The 21,505-nt window shown below is 39.7% G+C and overlaps 1 protein-coding gene across 2 annotated transcripts in view; it reads left to right on the forward strand.

Annotated features, from left to right (window-relative positions):
• Window positions 1-21,505, forward strand: part of LOC113407422 (uncharacterized protein C1orf21) — a 191,388-nt gene that overhangs the window by 116,569 nt on the left and 53,314 nt on the right. For both annotated transcript variants that reach the window (XM_026655923.1, XM_026655922.1), the window contains exon 3: window positions 2,301-2,395. In XM_026655923.1, coding sequence (XP_026511708.1) covers window positions 2,301-2,395 — 95 coding nt within the window. The remainder of the gene's footprint in view (window positions 1-2,300; window positions 2,396-21,505) is intronic.

The raw sequence follows: 21,505 nt of genomic DNA on the forward strand, positions 1-21,505 counted from the left end.
ATAGACATAAAATGTAAAAACTTAAATATCTTAGAAACAGTAGCCAAACAGTTGTTTTAATTGTCATATTTGAATTCAGCACATCAAAATACATAATAAATAGCACATTTTATCTCTGAAGCAGACGACTTCTCAAAAATTGTAGACCAGTGTTATTTTGTTCAGTAGTGCCACGGAACTAAAAAGGCTTTTTGTGGTCCAACAGGGGATATTAGACATGCATCTCAATAATCAGCAATACTGGAAAAGGAAATACAGAAAAAGTATAAAAGTTCACTGGAATTTGGGTAAATTTCCAACTTTAACTGTGAATCTGTAACTTTTTTTTCAATCCAGACAGTATATAGGTAAACTCATATATAATTGCTAGTATGCATCACTTGTTAGCTTGCCAAAGATGATACAGATATTGCAAGGACTGTAGAACTCGTTCATTGTGGGACACATCACATAGAAAACAAAGGAGACTATGCAGTGTAATTCCGTTCCTCCACATGTATAATGTCCATTCATAGTGCTGTGATGGCAATGTTGGAAGGAGTAGGTATTGAACCATTTATAAAGGCCAAATCCTGTGGTCTTTACTTTAGTATGAGTCAGACTAAACTTCCTTTTGACTTCAGTGGGATTTACACACGTTTAAAGTTAAGCATGCCCTTATATTTGCTTTGCTGAGTTAGGGTCATATGCTGGAACCAGGGGGGCCCAGGGGCCATGCCCCCCGCCCTTTAAAAACAAAAACAAAAAGAAACATATGCACTGTGGGAAAAACATGATCGTGCCGCTAAAGGCCAAGATGCCCTATGAGATCAGATCAGATGCATTCCTAGATATCCACTGCAATCCTAGATAATCGCGTGATCAGAATTGTATTGTTTACATTTTTTGCTTAATAGAGATTGTATTCCTTCTATCTCTACAGCCTGTTGATGGTGTTTGTTAGGTTTTCTAAAAATATATTTTAGATTTGGTTTTTTATAAAACACTAGAAAAAAACATTTTTATGGTAGCTGTCATATGGGGACATGTTTACCTCCCTTCAAAGCTGTTTGTTGTTGTTGTTATTTATTTGGCTGATGCCTTTTTCCAAGGAGATTTACAATTTAAGGTTACAATTTTTAAGTTATGCATTCTATATAAACAAGGATGATTTGGTTGTAATGTTACAGAATTGCAAGTTACAGTTCAATAATATTAATTAGTGCAGTATGAATAGTGGAATGTATGTAGTAAAATGATAAATGCAAGTGAAGTACAATAAAAGAAGTGCAAAAATAAAATGCAGTGCTGATGTTTAGAATTAAAGTGGTCTTTTTTTTTTTTCATTTGTGCATACTATAATTATACCTTAAATGTTATAATATGGCTTCCTTTTGTATTCTGGTCACTTATGTTACAGTTGTGCTCTGTGGGATATTTAAATAGTATTTTAATTCCCTTGCCACTTTGACCTTGGCCACCTTCCACTCCCACTTCTACAAAGGTTGCAACGCCTATGGTCAGGGTTTATGTAAGGCTCTCAAGATTTGGGCTTAAATGAGGATATGTTAGCCTTAGACATGTGAGTGATGCTTACATGAATCATTTCCTCCTCCCCTCAGTGCAAGCATAGACTTTACTCCAGTATCACACAACTCCTCAGTTTCCCTTCCCTATCCCATGAAACACTACACTGTCATAGGATTTTTGTTAGCTCTAAATTCTCTTTAGTTCTGTAATTCTAATCTTATGCTCTGTTTCTATATTTTAAAATTGCTTCACGTTTTCTTTCTGTAGTAGTAATAAGCATTTAAGTTACCTTGGGCACACTTTGTGTAGGTTAGAACTGTATCAAACAACATCTTCCCACAAATAGGGAGCATGCGAACTTTCAGAGCAGCAGACCATCTTCCCTGAGAGGATCCATGATGACAATAGTAACTTGAAGACTTAGATGATAGAAAATTTCAATGCCTGTAGTTACTGGAAAACCTAAACAAAGAGATGTGCCTTACGCATTGCTCTAGATCTGGGTCCAAGATGCACATCTGTTTGGGTCAAATTCCAGAGACAACTGAGAATTTTTTGCCTGTGATTCCCCGTGAGATTTACTTTTGAGTCACTTTTTTGAAGTGTTCTTTTATAGACTTGTTTCCATGATGGGTGTTAGGAAGAGAGCAGACGCTGAGATTACTAGGGGTCTATACCATTTAGGGCTTGGTTGATAAGCAGTATGGTTTTTTTCCAGTCGGCTGTTTTTCCATTTACTGAAGTACACTGGTACAAAACTTTTCTTTCTTTCTTTTTTTCTTGGTACTCAGATGAGTATAGGATCAAACCAGTGGAAGAGGTCAAATACATGAAAAATGGGGGAGAAGATGATCAGAAAGTAGCTGCCAGGAACCAGGAAAATTTGGTAAGGACTGAACGTATCACTTATTTAACAAAATTAACATGAACATGACTCTGCCTTTGTAATGAAATATGCAATGTGCAGTATGTTTATATTACAACTTACATGCTGCAAAAGGATTTTCTTGAAAATGCCATAATTATGTATAGCTTGCATGGAAGGTGCAAATATTACCTTTTCCTGCTTGTCTTTATGAATTAGCCTGTACTTGATCTTGTGGAGAGTGCTTCAGTGGAAGTAGTGTTTGTATTCAACTCCTTTGCAAATATAAATATATGCAGGTCATGATGAATGTGTCTGTGTGCAAAGGAGTTCTTAAAAATACTGAAATTCACAGGTGATCAGAAGAAAACTATCTACTTTAGGAACACATCTATACTTTACTTTGTGCTTCCCTACTGTGAATTTTAAAATTTGCAAAAATCAGGTGCTCAGAATAAGTAACGTACCTATAAAACGGGATTGTGAAAAATCGGTGTTCAGTAATTTGATTGGAGATCAGTTATTTTCTTGTTTATCATCACATTAGTATTATCCTCAAGATTTACCCTTATATAAAAGCGTATTCAGGTAAAGCACACAAAGGCACTCTTAGTGCAGACAAAGAGGGAGTTAGTGTGGAGTAGGTAATTTGCTGTAATTTAAATTCACACCCTCGCTAACTCCACATAATTTCCCTATGTAGGCGAGTTCTAATTATGTTACTGTTGTTTATTCTTGGGGGGGGGGAACAGGCTTAGGTGAATCATGTCAGGCTTGACTTTCATGTGGAAGTTTCTTTTTCTTTTTAAGCTCGAAATAGAGGGGTCTGGAGGATTGATCTAGGTACTACTTTCAAAGACATTTTAAAATGCTGTATTTTGTCTATGTAACATTTCAGATTTCTGGGCCTATTTCTTCAACTGAGCTTTTTTCATACAGTTTTTTCCCTTCAGGTATACTGAGGGGAAGATCGTCCGCTAACTTCAATGGAGCTATAACCATTAACACCAGCTAGGGAATCTGCCTGTCAGAGTAACTAGATGACTCTTGGGAATGTCACCATTTTAATATTTTTTCATCACTCGTGCTCCAGGCAATCCCACCTACTGTACACTTCTCTCCTAGGTGTGTATTCTGGAGATTGCAGTACAAAACTCCAGTACATTACTGTAGGTAAATATCTCTGTTTACCACCTTGTGTGCTGTTCCAGCCTGATATTTCAGATTGTGGTTGAAGGCCACTGAACAGCACAGAATATGATTTCCTCAGTCTCTACTCTAGATATATGATATATGATTTCCAGTTTGCAATTTTGCATTGGTGATACTCCATTGGACAGCACAAATTTAGCTTGCAGCAGGATGTTTTTAGTGTGCCTAAGAAACATTGCTGAGAACATCACTTTTTCTAGCAGTATCTTCAGCCTTATCGCAAATGTAAGTGTGTTTGATTTTGTTTAACTACTTTTAAGAAATGCTGCTGCAAAAATTATCAGTAATTTTGAAGTCAGAGATGCTGTATTGGTGAGTGCAATGGAAGAGAAATTGAGAGCTGCTACTAGTTTTCTGATAAATGGAAAGATGCAGATCAGTGTGGTTGTTAAGGTGACCAGATAGCAAGTGTGAAAAATCGGGACGGGGGTGGGGGGTTATTGGCACCTACATAAGAAAAAGCCCCAAATATCAGGACTGTCCCTATAAAATCGGGACATCTGGTCACCCTAGTGGTTGTAGATTGGCTGCCAGCCTTAAGTTATACAGCATAATTTAGAGAAGAATAAGATTCCATTTAAATGACAACCAGGAAGAATTCAGAAAGGCTTGAGTCACTTTTAGAAGTCTAGGTGACATTTAGAAACTGGATTGATAATCTTGTGCTTTATTAGTGCCTGCTTTCTTGTTGTAACGTTTAATTCTTGTATTGGTTATATTTATTAAAAGAGAGATTTCTGTAGAAAAGTTTAATTTTATGTATATAATGTATTTGACAGGTTGTTTTTGAGTGGGGTCGCAGATTTCTTGGGAAAAAAGTTTTAATATGAGGATTGGGGAGAATGATACCACTCCCTAATCTATAGAAATCTACAAAAACAAAGTGAAACCCTTTAATCAGAGAGGATGTTTATACTCGATATAGGTTTTTTAAAAGATAAAAAACATATCTCAGACATCCAGACAGTTGGTTTTTCACTTTCTTCTCGTCTTAGTTCCATTATAAGGATACAGCATCTCCCTCTGTAAATGTGTACAGTTTGTTAATCCTAGGAATTGACAGATCATTGACATTTTAGATTTTTAAAGCTGAAGATTCCCTCTAGTAAACTTAAGTTCACAACTTACATGACTTAACCTATCTTCTATCATTAAGGCTTTAGTTTTCCTAATGGTTGTAAAGTTGACAATCATCAGTTATTTAATCTTGACTCTTCATCAGGCACTTCTAGGCAACTGAAGTTTTAGGCTATGGCTACACTATGCAGCTTTTAGCGACACGGCTGTGCCGCTACAGCCGTGCCACTCAAAGCCGCACCGTGTAGCTGCTGTTTGTCGGCAGGAGAGAGCTCTCCTGCTGACAAAAAAAACGCCCACCTCCCATGAGTAGCAGCAGCTTTGTTGGCAGAAGAGTGCTTTTTTTTTAACACTCCTGAATGACAAAAGTTTTGCCGACTAAGTGCCAGTGTAGACATACCCTTGGGAACAAGAAAAAGCTCTGGGAGAATCACGAAGCCCACATCCCAACCCTTTTTCTTAATCCCACATTTCTGCCTTGTCACTATGCTCCCCAAACTCCACCTCCTGTGGAAAAGGAGTTAAGATGAGGTGTGTAGCTTGGATTCAATTGTATTCTGCTTCAATCACTTTCTAGGGTAACTGACTCTATGTGTTACCTTTGCCTGAAGTAGTTCTGCTTGAATTTCCTATTTACTCTTAGTTACCTATGAAAGTGGCTGGTGCAAGTGAATTCTTACTGCAATTTATTCAGTCCTCCTCCACTCCACTGTTATGCTGCAACAAAACAAAAAATATAGCACCAGCTTTTCAATGTTCAGGTGCAATTGTGTGCATACATTTGTGCGAGCATAATGTATGCAAACACACAGAGCCCTCTTGGTACCTAAAATGGCTATTTGTGCATGCAAATACATGATTTGCACGTACACACAAATGAGCAGTGCAAGGCTGTTGCACCTAACTTACAAACTCTGGCCCATAATTTCAGTCACCTATCATTAAATGAATTAGTCTTTTATTAAATCAATGAATTATCTTCACGGGACTAAGGTTTTTATGCCATACTAGCTGTAACCCCAAATGGAAATAATTTTTATCAGTTGCTACTTTTAGATTGCTACTCAATAGATTTAGCTAATGGATCTATCTAGAAGCAAAAGCCGGTGGTGCGTAGTCAGCATGCATAATGTACCAGTTTATTTGTACTTAAAAAAGGCATGGCTAAATAATAAAACTGGGACAAACTAATATTTTAAAAAGCAAACAAAGTCTTGGTTGAAGACATCTCTAGTACATGCGGGTCTTACTGGAATAAATAACACAAGTTTGCCAGCTTTAAAGACCCATTAATCTTTTCTTTAGAACTCATTGTTTAGCTTGACAGCATCATATTAGGTATACAAAAGTGCCATCATAACAGACTAATTAACATTCATAATAGGACTAATTTAATTGTCCTCATTTACATACTCATGGAGTGCTAATGGCATTTCATTGTGAAATTACACTACTGGATAAGGTAAAATACCGTAAAGTACCTTCTATTCTTGCAGCTTGGCATTCTTTTTCCAAAATGTAATGAGCTATATTGGTTTTAATTTGAAACAGTTTGCTACAGTACAGATTCCTCTTTCTATAATCATCTTATGTTTTCAAACATTTAACTTAATAATCTTGGAGGGGAGGGTTACATCTTAGATTTTTTTTTGCAACTTCTACTTGTCAAAATCTCTACTTGCTATATATATAGATAAATAGATAGCCTATAAGGGCTATATGCTAGGATTTGCACACGTTATCAACTAAACCTACCAAACAGTTTGACACAACCACACATCTTGACTTGAGAGAAGCTAAGTACTGGAATAGCAGGGAAGTTACAGGTCAGGGCTAAGACAAATTCACAGAGGAGTTTGTAGACAATTGAAGGAGAATCGCTTATATACCTGATTGTTGCCAATATCTCACTCAGTTTCATGGGGGGGGAAATCACTTATTTTTCTTTCAAGATGTATTAGTTTCCACAGCAGTTACTTGAGAATGTAATTTGTGCCACCTATATCTACGCGGTTACTTTTAGGCTATGTTTTGAACTCAGACCAGAGTCTAGTCTCAGTTGGGTCCATGCAATCATTTATTTAATTGATACTTAGTATTTCAGAACTTCACTTTTCACTCTTCTGTAGCTGATCATTGTCATCATCATAATCAATTATATGCTTTTTAAAAAATTAAGTAATAGCTAGCAAATAAATGAATTGTATCAAGTTAAAAACCCAGTAGAAAATGATGATACTTCAAAGGTTTATTTAGTACCTTTAGTAATATAATATTAAATACCTATATATTTATAATTATAAATATTTAAATATATGTATATTTTGTATTATATATATATCAGTATAGTATAATATAATTGTTTATGTATACTACAAAAATACTGATATTTACATTTCTGTATTATGAAATAATTTTTTAAATACCATTTTAAAAAAGATTACTAAATTATCTACAATGGATGTCATTTAAAACAATAAATAAGTTACAGTACCACTCGTGGTAGTGAAGTTTATTGTGGCATTTGTGGTATTTTCCATTCTAAATGTGGGGAAGACTGCAAATGCATCTGCAAAGTCAAAAACCACAGTGCAGTAAATGTTTTCTGTTTGTTTTTTTTTAATAATGTCCATTGTCTGAAGCTTCCTTGATTACTATTTTTAGGTATGCATTGAATGGCTATTTATGTTGAATGTATTGCTGTGTAGTTTTCATAGTTTCATGCACTCATGCGGTGCATTGGTGATGTACACTGCTGTATAAACGTTGGTATTGTATAAATGCTAAATGGAATTATACTAAGAGTTCAGCATGTGCGTTCTTATATAATTTTTTAAAACTTTACAACAATACTGTTCCAGAAGAGCTTATTACAAGATACAATAGAGTGCACACACACAAACACAGGATGTATCATGGTACCCAGGAACTTCCACTTCAAAATCAGTCCACCACTTGAACTAAAGAAAACTCTTTGGCCTTGTCCACCTGGAAGAATTTGGCATGCTTTACCGTATCAACCCCGTAGCATGCTTGTTATTCATCATGGGGGGTCCAATAACAGTCTTCAACTATTTTAAGGGCTGTTATAAAGAGGTTTGCGATCAATTGTTCTCTTTGTCCACCGAAGGTAGGACAAGAAGCAGTGGGCTTAATCTTCCGCAAAGGAGATTTAGAATAGATATTAGGAAAAACTTTCTAACTCTAAGGGTAGTTAAGCTCTGGAATAGGCATCCAAGGGAGGTCGTGGAATCCCCATCATTGGAGGTTTTAAAGAACATGTTAGACAAAAACCTAGACCATCCCTGATAGGTGAACTTGGTCCCGCCTTAGAGCATGGGACTGAGATTGATGACCCCTCAATGTCTGTTCCAGTCCTACATTTCTATGATCCTCTGAAGGTGGCTGCATGCAGGTCTTGGCTGCTGTCAGCTCTGCCTGTTCCTGACTCTCACCATCTCCGATTTCCAGATTTTAGACCTCAATTCATCAAAGCACCAAAGCACGTGCTTACCTGTCATTGATTTTATTGGGACTTAAGCAAATGCTTCAGTGCTTGCTTGAATTGATTCCGAAAGGAGGACACAAAAGCTTAATAGAAATAAAACTAATAAAATGAATTAAAAAAAACACTTTTGCTTTGTTCCTCAGGAGTAACAAAAAGGGACAAAATCAGTGCAGACATATAGACACCCACAGAAGCATTCAAACACTCACTAATGTACATACTTTACTGGTGGGTTGCCACAGCTGTCCACCCACTGCCTCATCAGCTCTACTGTACTCCTGAGATCTAAAAAAGAAAAGAGAACAGAGTCATTAGCTAACAGAGGCACATCAAAATGAATTCCGTCTTTCCCCCAAGTAAAGCCACTTGCCTCTCCCATGTGCTCCAGCACCCATTTGTCCCTGCTGCACAAACCTGTGTCCCCTGGGGGCTCCAATGCAGTAGGTAGAAGAAGAAGGATGGAGGGAACTCACTGAGCTACACAGAGCAGCTTGGAGGGATGTCCTTCCTCTGGACTGCTCCTGTCTTGGCTTGTAGAAAGAAACCACAAGATAGAAGAATCCTTCATTCAGCTACAAAATGAGAAAAGAAGAAAAACAGGAATGAACATTTAAAATTAAAAAATGTAAGAAATGAATTAAAATAATGAAATCAAGCTTCTTACCCCCTCAAGAACCCTAAGGTGACAGGGCTCGTCCTACTATATGTACTGGGCCTCCATGCCTCAGGGCTTGTCTACACCAGTGGTTCTCAAACTTGGGCCGCCGCTTGTTCAGGGAAAGCCCCTGGTGTGCCAGGCCAGTTTGATTACCTGCCGTGTCCGCAGGTTCGGCCGATCGCGGCTCCCACTGGCCGCAGTTCAGCGTCCCAGGCCAATGGGGGCTGCGGGAAGGGCGGCCAGCACGTCCCTCGGCCCGCGCCGCTTCCTGCAGCCCCCAGTGGGAGCTGCGATCGGCAGGTAAACAAACCAGCCCGGCCCGCCAGGGGCTTTCCCTGCACAAGCGGCGGCCCAAGTTTGAGAACAACTGGTCTACACTACCTGCCAGATCGGGGGCAGCGATCGATCAAGTGGGGGTCGATTTATCACGTCTAGTATAGATGCGATAAATCAACTGCTGAGCGCTCTCCTGTCCACTTCGGTACTCCACCAGAATGAAAAGCGCAAGCGGAGTCGACGGGAGAGTGTCAGCTGTTGACTTACCGCGGTGAAGATCCCGTGGTAAGTAGATCTAAGTACGTTGACTTCAGCTATGCTATTCATGTAGCTGAAGTTGCGTATCTTAGCTCGACCCTGTGCGGTAGTGTAGACAAGCCCTTAGAGTCAGTCTGGCAGTAGCCACAGTGAGAACTGCTTACTCTCCGTCCATGATATTTGCAAGTGCCAGGTCAGAGCCTCTTCAAGGCAAAACCATTTAAAGTACACCTCTACCCCGATATAATGCTTCCTTGGGAGCCAAAAAATCTTACCGCGTTATATTGAATTTGCTTTGATCCGCCGGAGCACGCAGCCCCGCCCCCCCCGGAGTGCTGCTTTACCGCATTATATCCGAATTCATGTTATATCGGGTCGTGTTATATTGGGGTAGAGGTGTATTTGGGAACAGCTCGAACATATCCTAGACATATTGCACATGGACCTGGGAGCCGGGCTGAGCAATGTGAGATAGGTGTAGCAATCCACAGGCCCCGCAACATTTAGAGCAGTGGTTCTCAACCAGGGTACACGTACCCCTGCGGGTACGGAGAGGTCTTCCAGCGGGTACATCAACTCATCTAGATATTTGCCTAGTTTTACAACAGGCTACATAAAAAAGCACCAGTGAAGTCAGTACAAACTAAAATTTCATACAGACAATGACTTATTCATATTGCTCTAGTCTATACACTGACATGTAAGTACAATATTTATATTCCAATTGATTAATTTTGTAATTATATGGTAAAAATGAGAAAATACGCAATTTTCCAGTAATAGTGTGCTATGACACTTTTGTATTTTTATGTCTGATTTTGTAAGCAAGTAATTTTTTAATGAGGTGAAACTTGGGGGTACGCAAGACAAATCAGTCTTCTGAAAGGGGTATAGTAGTCTGGAAAGGTTCAGAGCCACTGATTTAGAGGGAGTGCTCTGTGTAGCCATGAGTGCATTGTGTGCACTTGAAATGGGAAATCCACAGTGAACATATAACACCATTACAGCTTATACCAGTCCAGTCACATCAGTGCAAGTGACAATGGTGCGGTTCACTAGTGTAGACATATTCTGTTAGGTGTAGTAATAGGGCTTGTATCCTCTGTAAAGCAGCCATTAGAGGGCACTGTGTACAAGTGCATGCATTTGAGGATGGGGACCATTCAGTGCAGCAAAGGAGGGGTGTGTGTGTGTGTGTGTGTGTGTGTGTGTGTGTGTGAGAGAGAGAGAGAAAGAGAGAGAGAGGTGTGTGTGTAGGGTGACCAGACAGCAAGTGTGAAAAATCAGGACGGGGTGGGAGGTAATAGGCGCCTACATAAGACAAAGCCCCAAATATCGGGACTGTCCCTATAAAATTGGGACATCTGGTCACCCTATGTGTGTGTATATATTGTATATGTATACATATGTACACACAGTGTACATACATGTACGCTAGATGGTACATGACATAATCATGCTGAACTCTTCACCATCAAGCAAAGCTCATCCACAAGTGTCTGGGGCTCATAGGAGTTAAAATCCAAAAATAGGATGCCATTTTGTAATGATACAGTTGCTGCATAGTCATCTCATCATCAGCAGGACTGCCATTCGTGACCTACTCACGGAAAGGGACAGATTTCCCCACCATCCTCTGAGATCTTGTTTGTTTTGTTTTGTTTTTAAATCACCTGCTTGGTGAAGAAAAGAAAAAATCAGAAGCACCTTAAATTAACTTTGCCATTGACTTCTATGGGATTAGGCCAAAGATGTGCTTTTTGGAAGTGCATAAGAATGTCCAAACTGGGTCAGACCAATGGTTCATCTAGCCCAGTAACCTGTCTTCCGACAGTGGCCAGTGCCAAGTGCTTCAGAGGGAAAGAACAGAACAGGTAATCATCAAGTGATCCATCCCCGTTGCCCATAGTACAACAGATATATTTGCCTGTAGTCTTTATTGGTACACACGCTGGGTTCGTGTCCTTCATTCCCTCCCTCCCCCCAGTTTGGTCCCCCTCCCAACCCTTTGCATGTTTGGCTTTGAGTTTTCCTCAGGAGATGAAAAACCACATATCAGATTTTTAGCTCAGTTTGTCTTATTTGGGGTTTAGACACCACTTACAGATGTATTAGATACACCAGCAGCGTATACATTAAAATTAAGTAGCAGTACACTATATCCGATGTTATAAACTATTCTGTTAAGCTTGTGTCTCTGAATGGAAAGAGATGCACTTGGAGTGAAGTAGAAATTCAGGGAAAGGACGCTGTTATGAATGTGTCTATTATTTTAAATACATCATGCTATTTCTTATTTCCTTATTTAAATAATCTTTTTTATTTGAGAACTGCTATGATGCTCTTTAAAAGATGATTTCTCCTAATGAGCTTATGTCAGTTTAACTCATTTCAGTTATGGGTCACTGCATATTACTTAAAGATCAAAGCAAATTATTACATTAAGTATTACTATTCTTTTTTTTCTCCCAATTCCTATAAAAAAGTTTTAGGTGAGGGAGGTTGATGTGTTCTCTTTAGTGACTAGCATTTGAAGCAAAATAAATTCATGGTATAACTGGATATTTTGACAGGGCAGAAAATTATATATGGATATGGGAACAAATGCATGTTTATGACCTAGATATCTTGATTTAAAATTAGTATTAATTTAAATCTTCACACTTTATTATGAAAAACCTTGCATTGTGTAAAATACTGTTGATTTGTTCACAGCTTAGAATGGTAGTTTTTATTGTGGTCTCAGTGCACACTCATTTTTAAAGTAGGAAGTATTAAAAAATAAAGTGATATTTCTCTGTAGCCTTGAAAATGCATTTTTATGAGGACATCCAGTAGCCACACGCAGTTATAGATCTGCCAGCATTTGTTAGAAAAACCCTATTATTCTGGGGTTTTGAAGTAATTAAGGCCATCAAATACGTTTTGGTCAAATTCATGTGTCTAGGTCTATATCTATGATTTTTGTGCCATTATTTTCTGCTACTCATATACTTTATCTTTGTATCAGTTAAAATAATTTAAAATAAACAGGAGTATTTTAATAATTGTTATGCTCTTAGCGCTTGCAGCATTTTAGCTCATTCCATTTCAGATTAACCTTTTATTTAAGAAAAGAAGAACTAACTTTCCAGTAAAGCTTTTAACTGCTTTTTATTTATTATACTTTGCTGTTATGAAACACAGTAAATGTTTCTGAAGTGCTCAGTTTCTTTAAATGCAAATACAGTATGTGTCCAAACTGTCACTTTGATTAGGCAGCTTCTCTAGAGAATGTTACTGCTGTCATGGGAAGTTTGCCTTCACTTAAGTCTCGTGTAAGGTTTTAGAAAAGGCGCATTTTCAGGGACAGCTGTATGACAATATAACAGTTTTCCCGTTTAGACCCTGAATGAAGAGACATCTAGTTTACTTCAGGAAGCTGATCACTTACATGTGGGGTAGATTTTTACCTGTTTTTTTTTCTTTGTTGCAATGACCATTCTATGTTTGTATCCACCCAGTTTTCACTCTGGAAAAGTTGATGCCTTGGAGAGAGGACAAAAATTCATTTGTGAAACAGGAAAATAAACCTCATTTACTGTCAATAATGGACAATAATATATATGGTACTATGTACCATTTTTTAATTTCTAACGATTCCTAATCCTTGCCTGCCAATGCCCTTGACTCTGGGTGTTTTTGATATGATGAGCTAGATACTCTGATGGTGTAAACTAGCATAGTTCCATTTAAGTCCACTTCAGGATCTGGCCCAATAACTCTTTCTGTGTCAGTCATTGATTTAAATTCAGTTGTGATAAATCCCACCAGAAATTCATTGGTAATTTCTGCTGAGAAAGTCCAGTTTTTCTATAAATCTACCCTGAGAATAAATTGATGAGTTTAAACATTGTAGCTCTGATTAAAAATGTGTCAGATCACTTTCTGCATACAATACAATAGAACCTCAGAGTTACAAATACCTTGGGAATGGAGATTGTTCGTAACTCTGAAATGTTCGTAACTCTGAACAAAATGTTATTGTTCTTTCAGAAATTTACAACTGAACAATGACTTAATACAGTTTTGAAACTTTACTATGCAGAAGAAAAATGCTGCTTTTAACCATCTTAATTTAAATGAAACAAGCACAGAAACAGTTTCCTTACCTTGTCAAATCTTTTTTTAAACTTTCCCTTTATTTTTGTAGTAGTTTAGGTTTAACACTGTACTGTATTGTATTTGCTCTTTTTCTTTTTCTTTTTTCTTTTTTTGGTCTCTGCCACTGCCTGATTGCGTACTTCTGGTTCCAAATAAGGTGTTTGGTTGTCTGGTCAGTTTGTAAAACTGGTGTTTGTAACTCTGAACTGTATTTATAAAATGTCAAAATGTGAAACCTAAATTGATTGTCACTGCAAAACTGACAAATGAAAATGGGAGTACTAATTTAGAACTACCAAGAGCAAGTTCTTAATGTCATACCTGATTAGCACAATCTAGTGGATAAACTCCATCTATAATCATGGTATGTTTTTCTTTTTTTAAAAGTGAAAACATTATGGCATATATTCAGGAAGAAGTAGTAATATCAGAACAAACAGCTACATGTAAAAGTCCAGGTGCCCCTATCTCGTAGGCACAAATTCTACGTACATACAAGTTGGAGCTGCATGTTTGTGTATACTCTGTGCGTGCGCGTGCAATCTCAGCTTTAATGTGTGCATGATGGATTTACACATCTAACTGGTGTGCATTAAAGTGCACATTTATTTTTTGTGTGCAGCCGTTAGAAAATTTGGGTTATCCTGTTAAGGCTGATAGGCCACAAAATTTACTGGTCTCAGTAGCTTTTGGCCCTATTACTTCAGGCCTTTATTCAATAAGGTTCTTAAACTGTGACTAGCTATAAGGACACGAGTAGTCCCCATTTACTTCAGTGCGATTAACCATGTATTTGTTAGGCATTTGCTTATATACCTACTGAATCAGGGCCTGAAGTATTATACATATGTAGCATTACACATATGTATGTTTATGCATATGCCTTTTTTAAAATTGATTTTTGCTGGGGGGGGGGTAATACATTCCTCCTGCTCTTCCCCACAAGCTTAGTGTGCAGCATATATTCCAATGTTGCAACTCTAGGCATTCAAAAATCATGAATCAAGCCTCAAAATCATGAAATTAAAAATATATTATTTGGGGCTCCTGTTATTTGCATTCTGATGTTGGAGCTCTATATGTTCTTGTTTTCAAGCTTTCCTCCACAATCAGAAGGGCTAAAATCTTAAAACAAACAAACAAAAGCCTGAGTGTCTTACATAATAACATGATTCCAGGAGCTGGGACTTTAATAAAAACAACCAGTAGTGCAAGACTTGCAATACAATCATGAGGGTTGGCAGCACATTATGTCTTCCATTTCCTGTTCCAGCATGCATCCACTACCTTGTCTGTGAGTCATGTGATAAGCATTTGATAGTTAATTCTGCTGGAACAGGAGGCGAGGCAAGAACAGGGAGGAGTGAATACACGCAGAAATGCCTAAAACAATGTGAAGTCACCATTAAAAGAATTCTCTGAAGTTATAGTAAGTGTTAGCAGCTGTCCCTGTTACTAGCATGGAACTCCTTGAATAGCAGCACAGCTGCTGCCAGCTCTGTCAGGCTTCTCTCTCTTGATCATCTCCCCTTCCCCTGTGCAGTAAGCCCCGATTCACCCCATCCTCTCTTATGTAGCTGCAAGATGAGGAGTTCCCTGAATCCTTGACCCTTCCTACCTCATGACATGGAGAGAAACCCACTTCTTTTGTAGCAAGCTTGGGGATAGCAAAGACACCTCACATGTCCCCTAAATAATGTTAGTTATCTAAAATATATTTGTGTGTTACTGTGTAGGAGGCGAGGAGGAGTCTCTTCTACATGCATGAAGTTTTTAATGATGCGAGGCTTCCTTCAGTTCACATGGAGAACCGTAAGATTCTTGGTGTGCTTTGTTTCAGTCACTGCTCTCTTTGCTCCTGCCCCAGTTCAGAAAAGCACTTGGAGCACAGGCTTAAGTCCATCCTTATTCATGACAGCATTTACGCACAGACTACTGTACTGGGCAGCACAGCGTGGGGAGGAAGTGACCAGCCCTCTGTGGAGAAAGAAGTAGTTCAGGACTATTTAGAAAAGCTGGACTTTCAGCCCCGCGCTGCTCCTGGCTTCAGGGGGGGAGGGGGAAGGGGAGATTGGGGTTTCAGCCCCACGGCTTCAGCCCCATGGAGGGAGTGTGTGTGCCAGGGATGGGACTACAGCCCCGCGCTGCTCCTGGCTTCAGCCCCTGCAGGGGGGCATCAGGGATGGGGCTTTCAGTCCTGCGCCACTCCCGGTTTGAGCTCCATGGGGGGGGGGAGGCGACGGGGCTTGGGGTTTCAGCGGTGGAGCCCCCAGGGGGTCTGCATACCCCCAGTTGAGAACCGTGGGTCTAGATCAGTTTACAAACACCAGAGGACCAGGAGCAGAAATAAAAGCTATTTTTGCAACTAAAAATTCAGCATCATGTCCACTCCTTTTAAAAAATAAAACATGTTCTTGATCTTTAAGATGTAGGACTTTAAGCAACTGCTTTGAAGCTAGTTACATGAGAGTCCCACAAGTCATCTGAAACACAGAGATCTGAAGACTGGCTACACATAACTCAGGCACTCCAGATGAGTGAGGGAGTGATTCACTACTTGTGTCATCTAAATCTGAAAATAGAGAAACTTGGCACATATGCCAGCATTTCACCAGAAGCAACACAATGTACTGGCATTTTTTGTATGTTTTTAAATCATGCCCCCATTCCCTTTCATCTTTGGTCTTTATAAGAACACCTCTGAGGCTTGAAAATGAAATCTGTTCCTTGACACCTTCATCTTTCACTCACAGTAGTTTCTCGTTTGCTCATGATAGCCAAACATATCTACAGTCAAAGGGGAAACTGGAAGCTCTGCAGCATGCTCCGTCCACTGCCCAAAGTGTCCCTGATACTCAGAGTTGTGGGTCCACATGTTTGGGCGGATGGATAATTGTCTCACTGTTACCTTGTGCTGGCTACATCAGGAGTAGCAGAATTTATTCCAGTAATGCCTCCTTCATATTTATAAATTGGGCAGTAGGTAGTGACATGTTCGATGGTCTGTCGTGGGGAACCACACTTGCACACCGGGGAGTCCTTGATTTTCCATTTGTGCATTAGATATCAGCATCTACCACAGTTGGTTCGAATTTGGTTCAGATGATCATGGAAGGTCAAACCCAGGAACCTTCTGCGTGGGATCTGGCACAAGGTGCTTATTTTTTAAGTCTTGTTTAGCCCAATCTGCTTTCCAAGCCTCCTTCTGATCAGATGCTAATGCTACTCCTGATGTAGCCATTTGGCTCGATCAACTTCAGGTGAAATTGTAGTTGCTGTTCTATACCAGCCATACGAAAGAAGCAGCATCTCCTAGCCCCCTTTGACTGCCCACACAGCCGGTCAGAGCTGTCCAGGCGGGGACCTGGCTCCGGTGCTGGTAGAGCCCTCGGGGAGCAGCCACCGGCACATAGCCCCACCCAGGAGGGTGGCCTGCTGAGGTGAGGGGGTGGAGGTGGCGCTCCCTCCCTGGACCCTGCTGTGCAGAGCTGGCTCGAGCCCTACCGACCCTTACTGCCCCAAAATAGAAGTCAAGCTATGGCTATGCCCAAGGATCCCACCCCTGGCCCCGAGTCCCCTCCGTCCCCCTGTGCTCTGGAGTTTTTATAGCATGTGGGGGGGCGGGAGGGCTCAGAAAGAAGAAGGTTAAGAACCCCTGATCTAGGCTGAATATATTTTTGGAAAATCTTTCAATCATTGCTTGCTTCATTTGGACAGTTAATCTCCTGAACAGCATATCACTGCTAATCTGTAGGTCCGTGACTGACATGGAGTTCATGGTTCCTGTGGAGTTTAGGACTGCAGGAATGGGGGTATAGTGGTGCATTCTTGCAGGACACATACAATTCATAGTATTTCATGTACTCGAGTGTATTTGCCATATCCTTTTTTTCAAAAAAACAGAACAAAACTTTTCACTGGGTTTGCACTATAGAACAAACATTTGATAGCTTTGCTCTGCCATGGAAGGAGGCCTTGTAGCTGAAGTCCTCCAGTGCTGGCTGACTGCCAATGCATTTGCAAGCTGTATCCTACATAAGACAACTACTCTAAGAATAAGCCCCTTTGCTTACCCTTTTAGATGTTAGAAACATACCCAGTCTCATCTAAACAGTGGATGTTGCTAGTAAGAGGGTGGGCTTTTTGTTTCTAGTGTTTTCGCAGTAATGCCTCTTTCATTAACTTACATCTGAAACAAGGTATCGCTATTCTAATAAATGTTTTTGTCTTTAATGCAGTGGATCAGTACAGAAGCATAACTTGATCATAAGATAAAAGGATACATATTTTCTCTTTCTAAGTGTCTTGTTTCAGGGAGTCCAGAAACATGGACAGTTTTTTTTTTTTTTTTTTTAATTAATGCTAATTGATCTGAAAGTTTCTTCAGACTTAACGTTGGAATGTTTCTCTAGCAGCATACATTGACACTTCATTTTAAGATTAGCATGAAAGAAGTCTCATTTTCAGTCACTAAATATGTTGTCATATATTTAAAACTGCATTTGTGAATGTGTCAAAATAAACTAGACTATGAAATAATAAAGATATGTGAATGTCCTTTTATATCAGTGATTCTCAATTATTTACCATTGTGGGTCACATCCAATACAACCTATATGGCCCTGAGGATGTCTCGGGGGCCTCAGCTGTGTGCTGATTGGGCCGCAGGTTGAGAACCACTCCTTATACTATCAACAAATTAAAATGTACTCATCAATTGGACTTGAATCTTACTCCGGGCTTATGCCTCCTGGCTTTACCAATTAATGTTGACTGCAGTTACATTTGTAGACGTGACAGTACTCAAGCAAACTCTAAAGAAGTGCCTCTATAAGCATATTGATTTGGAAGCCCTACATCACTGTTTTTGACTAGTCACTTTACGATTAAAATAAAAACCAAATGATTAAATCCCCTGTTTTCATTTTTAAGATAAACTGTTGTATAAAGGGTCCACATTTGCTCCTCCTGTTATCTACACACACATATTCTCTTCCAGAGAAGCAGTGAGGTCTACTAGCAGACTGAGCATGAGACCGGGATCCCAAGTAGTCCTGTGTTCTAATCACATCACTGCCACTGACTCACTGTGTGTCTTTGTGAAAGTCGCTTAGCTTCTGTGCCTGGATCCCCATCTGCAAAATGAGGTCTGCAGCTACTGAATATGAATATTATTACACCATGCAAATATTCTCTTGTGAAGGGAGGAGGGGAGATTGTTTCAGACAATGCCCAAAATTTTCAAACGTGGATACTTAACATTAACCTTCTAACCTTCTATATTTGGGAAACTAAATAGAAATGACCTAATTTTCAAAGGTGGTAAGAATCTGCAGCTCACATGGGTTTTGGTGAGACTTACAGATGCACAACACCTTGGAAAATCAGGCTATTCCTATGTAGGTGCCTAAATATAAGTTTAGGAGCCTAGCTTTAGGCACCAGGTTTAGAACATTTGGCCAATTTTTTACTTTCCTTTTTTTTAGAACTGTTTGTCTTATGATGAACTGACACAATCACATTAAGATCTCAAATTACACTTCTAGAAATGTTTTAAAATAGACAAATCCTGTACATAAGTCAACCAGCAATCTTTTTCAAATTTATTTTGACCACAAACCTTGAGTATTTCCTTTAGAAAGTATCATGTCAGTCTGTCGTCGTCTTAGGCTCATTCATTTTTATGTAAAATTGTTGAGGCTTTTTTGATTGTTATCTGAAGAGGACACAACTAAGTTTTATTGTATTGTAATGCTTTTAATTAGCTATCTTTGTAGATGTTTCTGGTTTTAGTATTTGTATTTATGGGGGTTGGATTACATATCTTTCTGTTATTTATTGAATTCATTTTATGATAATGGCAGAGACCAAAAAGCTAAATTAAGTTAAAGAAACAAATGTAATATAAATACAAAACATGGCAAATAATTCTGCATGATATGTATTGTTTCATTATCAATCAAAGTGGAATTTGTAATTTAGTGTTTCAGTTCGACCCATCTTTTGTTGGAAAACCATGATGGGGCTATTGACCATTAAGTCTTAAATGTCTCATAACTTCTGGGCTATGTACCTATGAGAGAACATTTGTAAGTTTACAAATGCTGAAGGTTTAGCCTGAAAGGACAGATTACATATGTGTATCGCAGCCAGTCTGAATTGTCTAAAAGTGACATACATCTGGGGCAAAATGAAAAAACCTGTATCAAAGGAATAGCTTAAATAACTACTATTGATTAAAATACTACAGTATGTGAATTTAATAGCCTGACTTCAAGAGCGGAAAGTGGTTTCTGTATTACTTTGGCATATCTCTCTGGCAAATGATGAGTTACCAAAGGATCTGTGTGATTAATTGAATTCTCTTTTCTTGACTAAAGAATTTAGCATTGGTGTGGGAGATAGGGCAGTCTACAATTTTACTCTGGATAAGTCTTCTTTTCTTGCTTGAAACTCATTCTAAAACTTCATTGTTAAAGTTGCCAGGAGGGAAGCTGAAGGTTGTGGCAGTCATGTAGAGACCAGTTGGGTCTTTCAGTACCTAGGAGGAGTGGAAGGCAGTCTGAAGTTGTAGAATAAGCACATTAGTTGGATTCTCCTGTTAAAATTATCAGTGAAGTAGCTAGCAGTATTGACTTTCAAATTGTCAAAAAGGTTTCAGATTTACCCCACTGAGATTAATGGGGTAGTTCACATTTTCAGAGTTATTGTAGGGTTGTCCGAAGACAGTTTAATGGTCTACATCAAGGCCTGGTGTATACTTAGGGTATGTCTGCACTAGTAGCTCTACAGCAGCACAGCTGCAGCTACACTGCTGTAGTGTAGACTATGGAAGGGGGTTTTCCATTGCAGTAGACAGTAAATCCACTCCCTGGAGAGCCGGTAGCTAGATCAACAGGAGAATTCTTCTGTCAACCTACCTGTGTCTACAGTGCAGATTAGGTTGCTCTAACTGCATTGCATCCCTGAGCGATGTAGCTAGGTCGACATAGATTTTAAGTATATACCAGGCTCAGATATGTGAAGAATCTTGAGCTCAGAGCTCGATAAACCCCTTCCATCACTGTAGGCTGCATCTACGCTACGGAGTTATGCCGGCAGAGCTATGGCGGTAGTGTGGACATGTCCTCAGGAAATGCATATTGAAGTAAGCTGCACTAGTGTAAGCCCTGCTTTGTGCAGTTGCGGTGCTGTTACATTGAGGGTTTGCTCTAGAGTAACTAAATTGATGTAGACAGAGCCTCCAACACTGTTGATTCACACTGGGTTCGCATTTTTATGATTTTCTCAGCAAACATTAGGGCTAGGAAGGGAACTTTTCTTTAAAACAAAAGCTTAGATTCTGGAGCATAATTCAGAGCCATGGAGTGGATTCTGCTAGCAAATTCTGTGACCGTAGCATTATGGAAATGCAATGCCTTGGTTATACAACTCTATCATAAATAGTGAAGCATGTATTCAGTCTGAATAATTAACCTTGCTGTATAAGTATATTTAGCTTTCAGGAGATTGTCTGTAACATACCAGGGCACAATCCAGACTAGTGGGGGGCTGTATCACCCCTGCCCTGCAGCCTTGCGTGCCTTACAATGCCTTGCTGTAATAGCTCCCACTTGGGCAGCTCACAGCCTTTCAGCATGCAAGCCACACCCTGAGTACCTGTGTGTAACTGCAGCCTGCCAGCTACACCCTGATTCTCATCAGCCTTGGTTATACTGCAGAGTGACCCCCAACACACACCCTGATCTGGATCTTCCCTGAGAAATGTATGTCCTGTACTGCCCAGCCCACACTGGTAGGGTTACCATATTTAAAAAATAAAAAAAGAGGACACTCCACGGGCCCTGGCCCCGCCCCTTTCCCCACCTCCGGCCCCGCCCCAACTCTGCCCCTTCCCCAAAGTCCCCGCCCTAACTCCCCCTCCTCCCTCCCAGCCACGCGAAAAGGGCTGCCCGAGCGCTACCGGCTTCACGGTTTGCCGGGCAGCCCCCAGACCCTG

The sequence above is a fragment of the Terrapene carolina genome, unplaced genomic scaffold (assembly GCF_002925995.2).
Source record: "Terrapene carolina triunguis isolate 2854851 unplaced genomic scaffold, T_m_triunguis-2.0 Scaffold211, whole genome shotgun sequence".
Lineage (NCBI taxonomy): Eukaryota > Metazoa > Chordata > Testudines > Emydidae > Terrapene > Terrapene triunguis.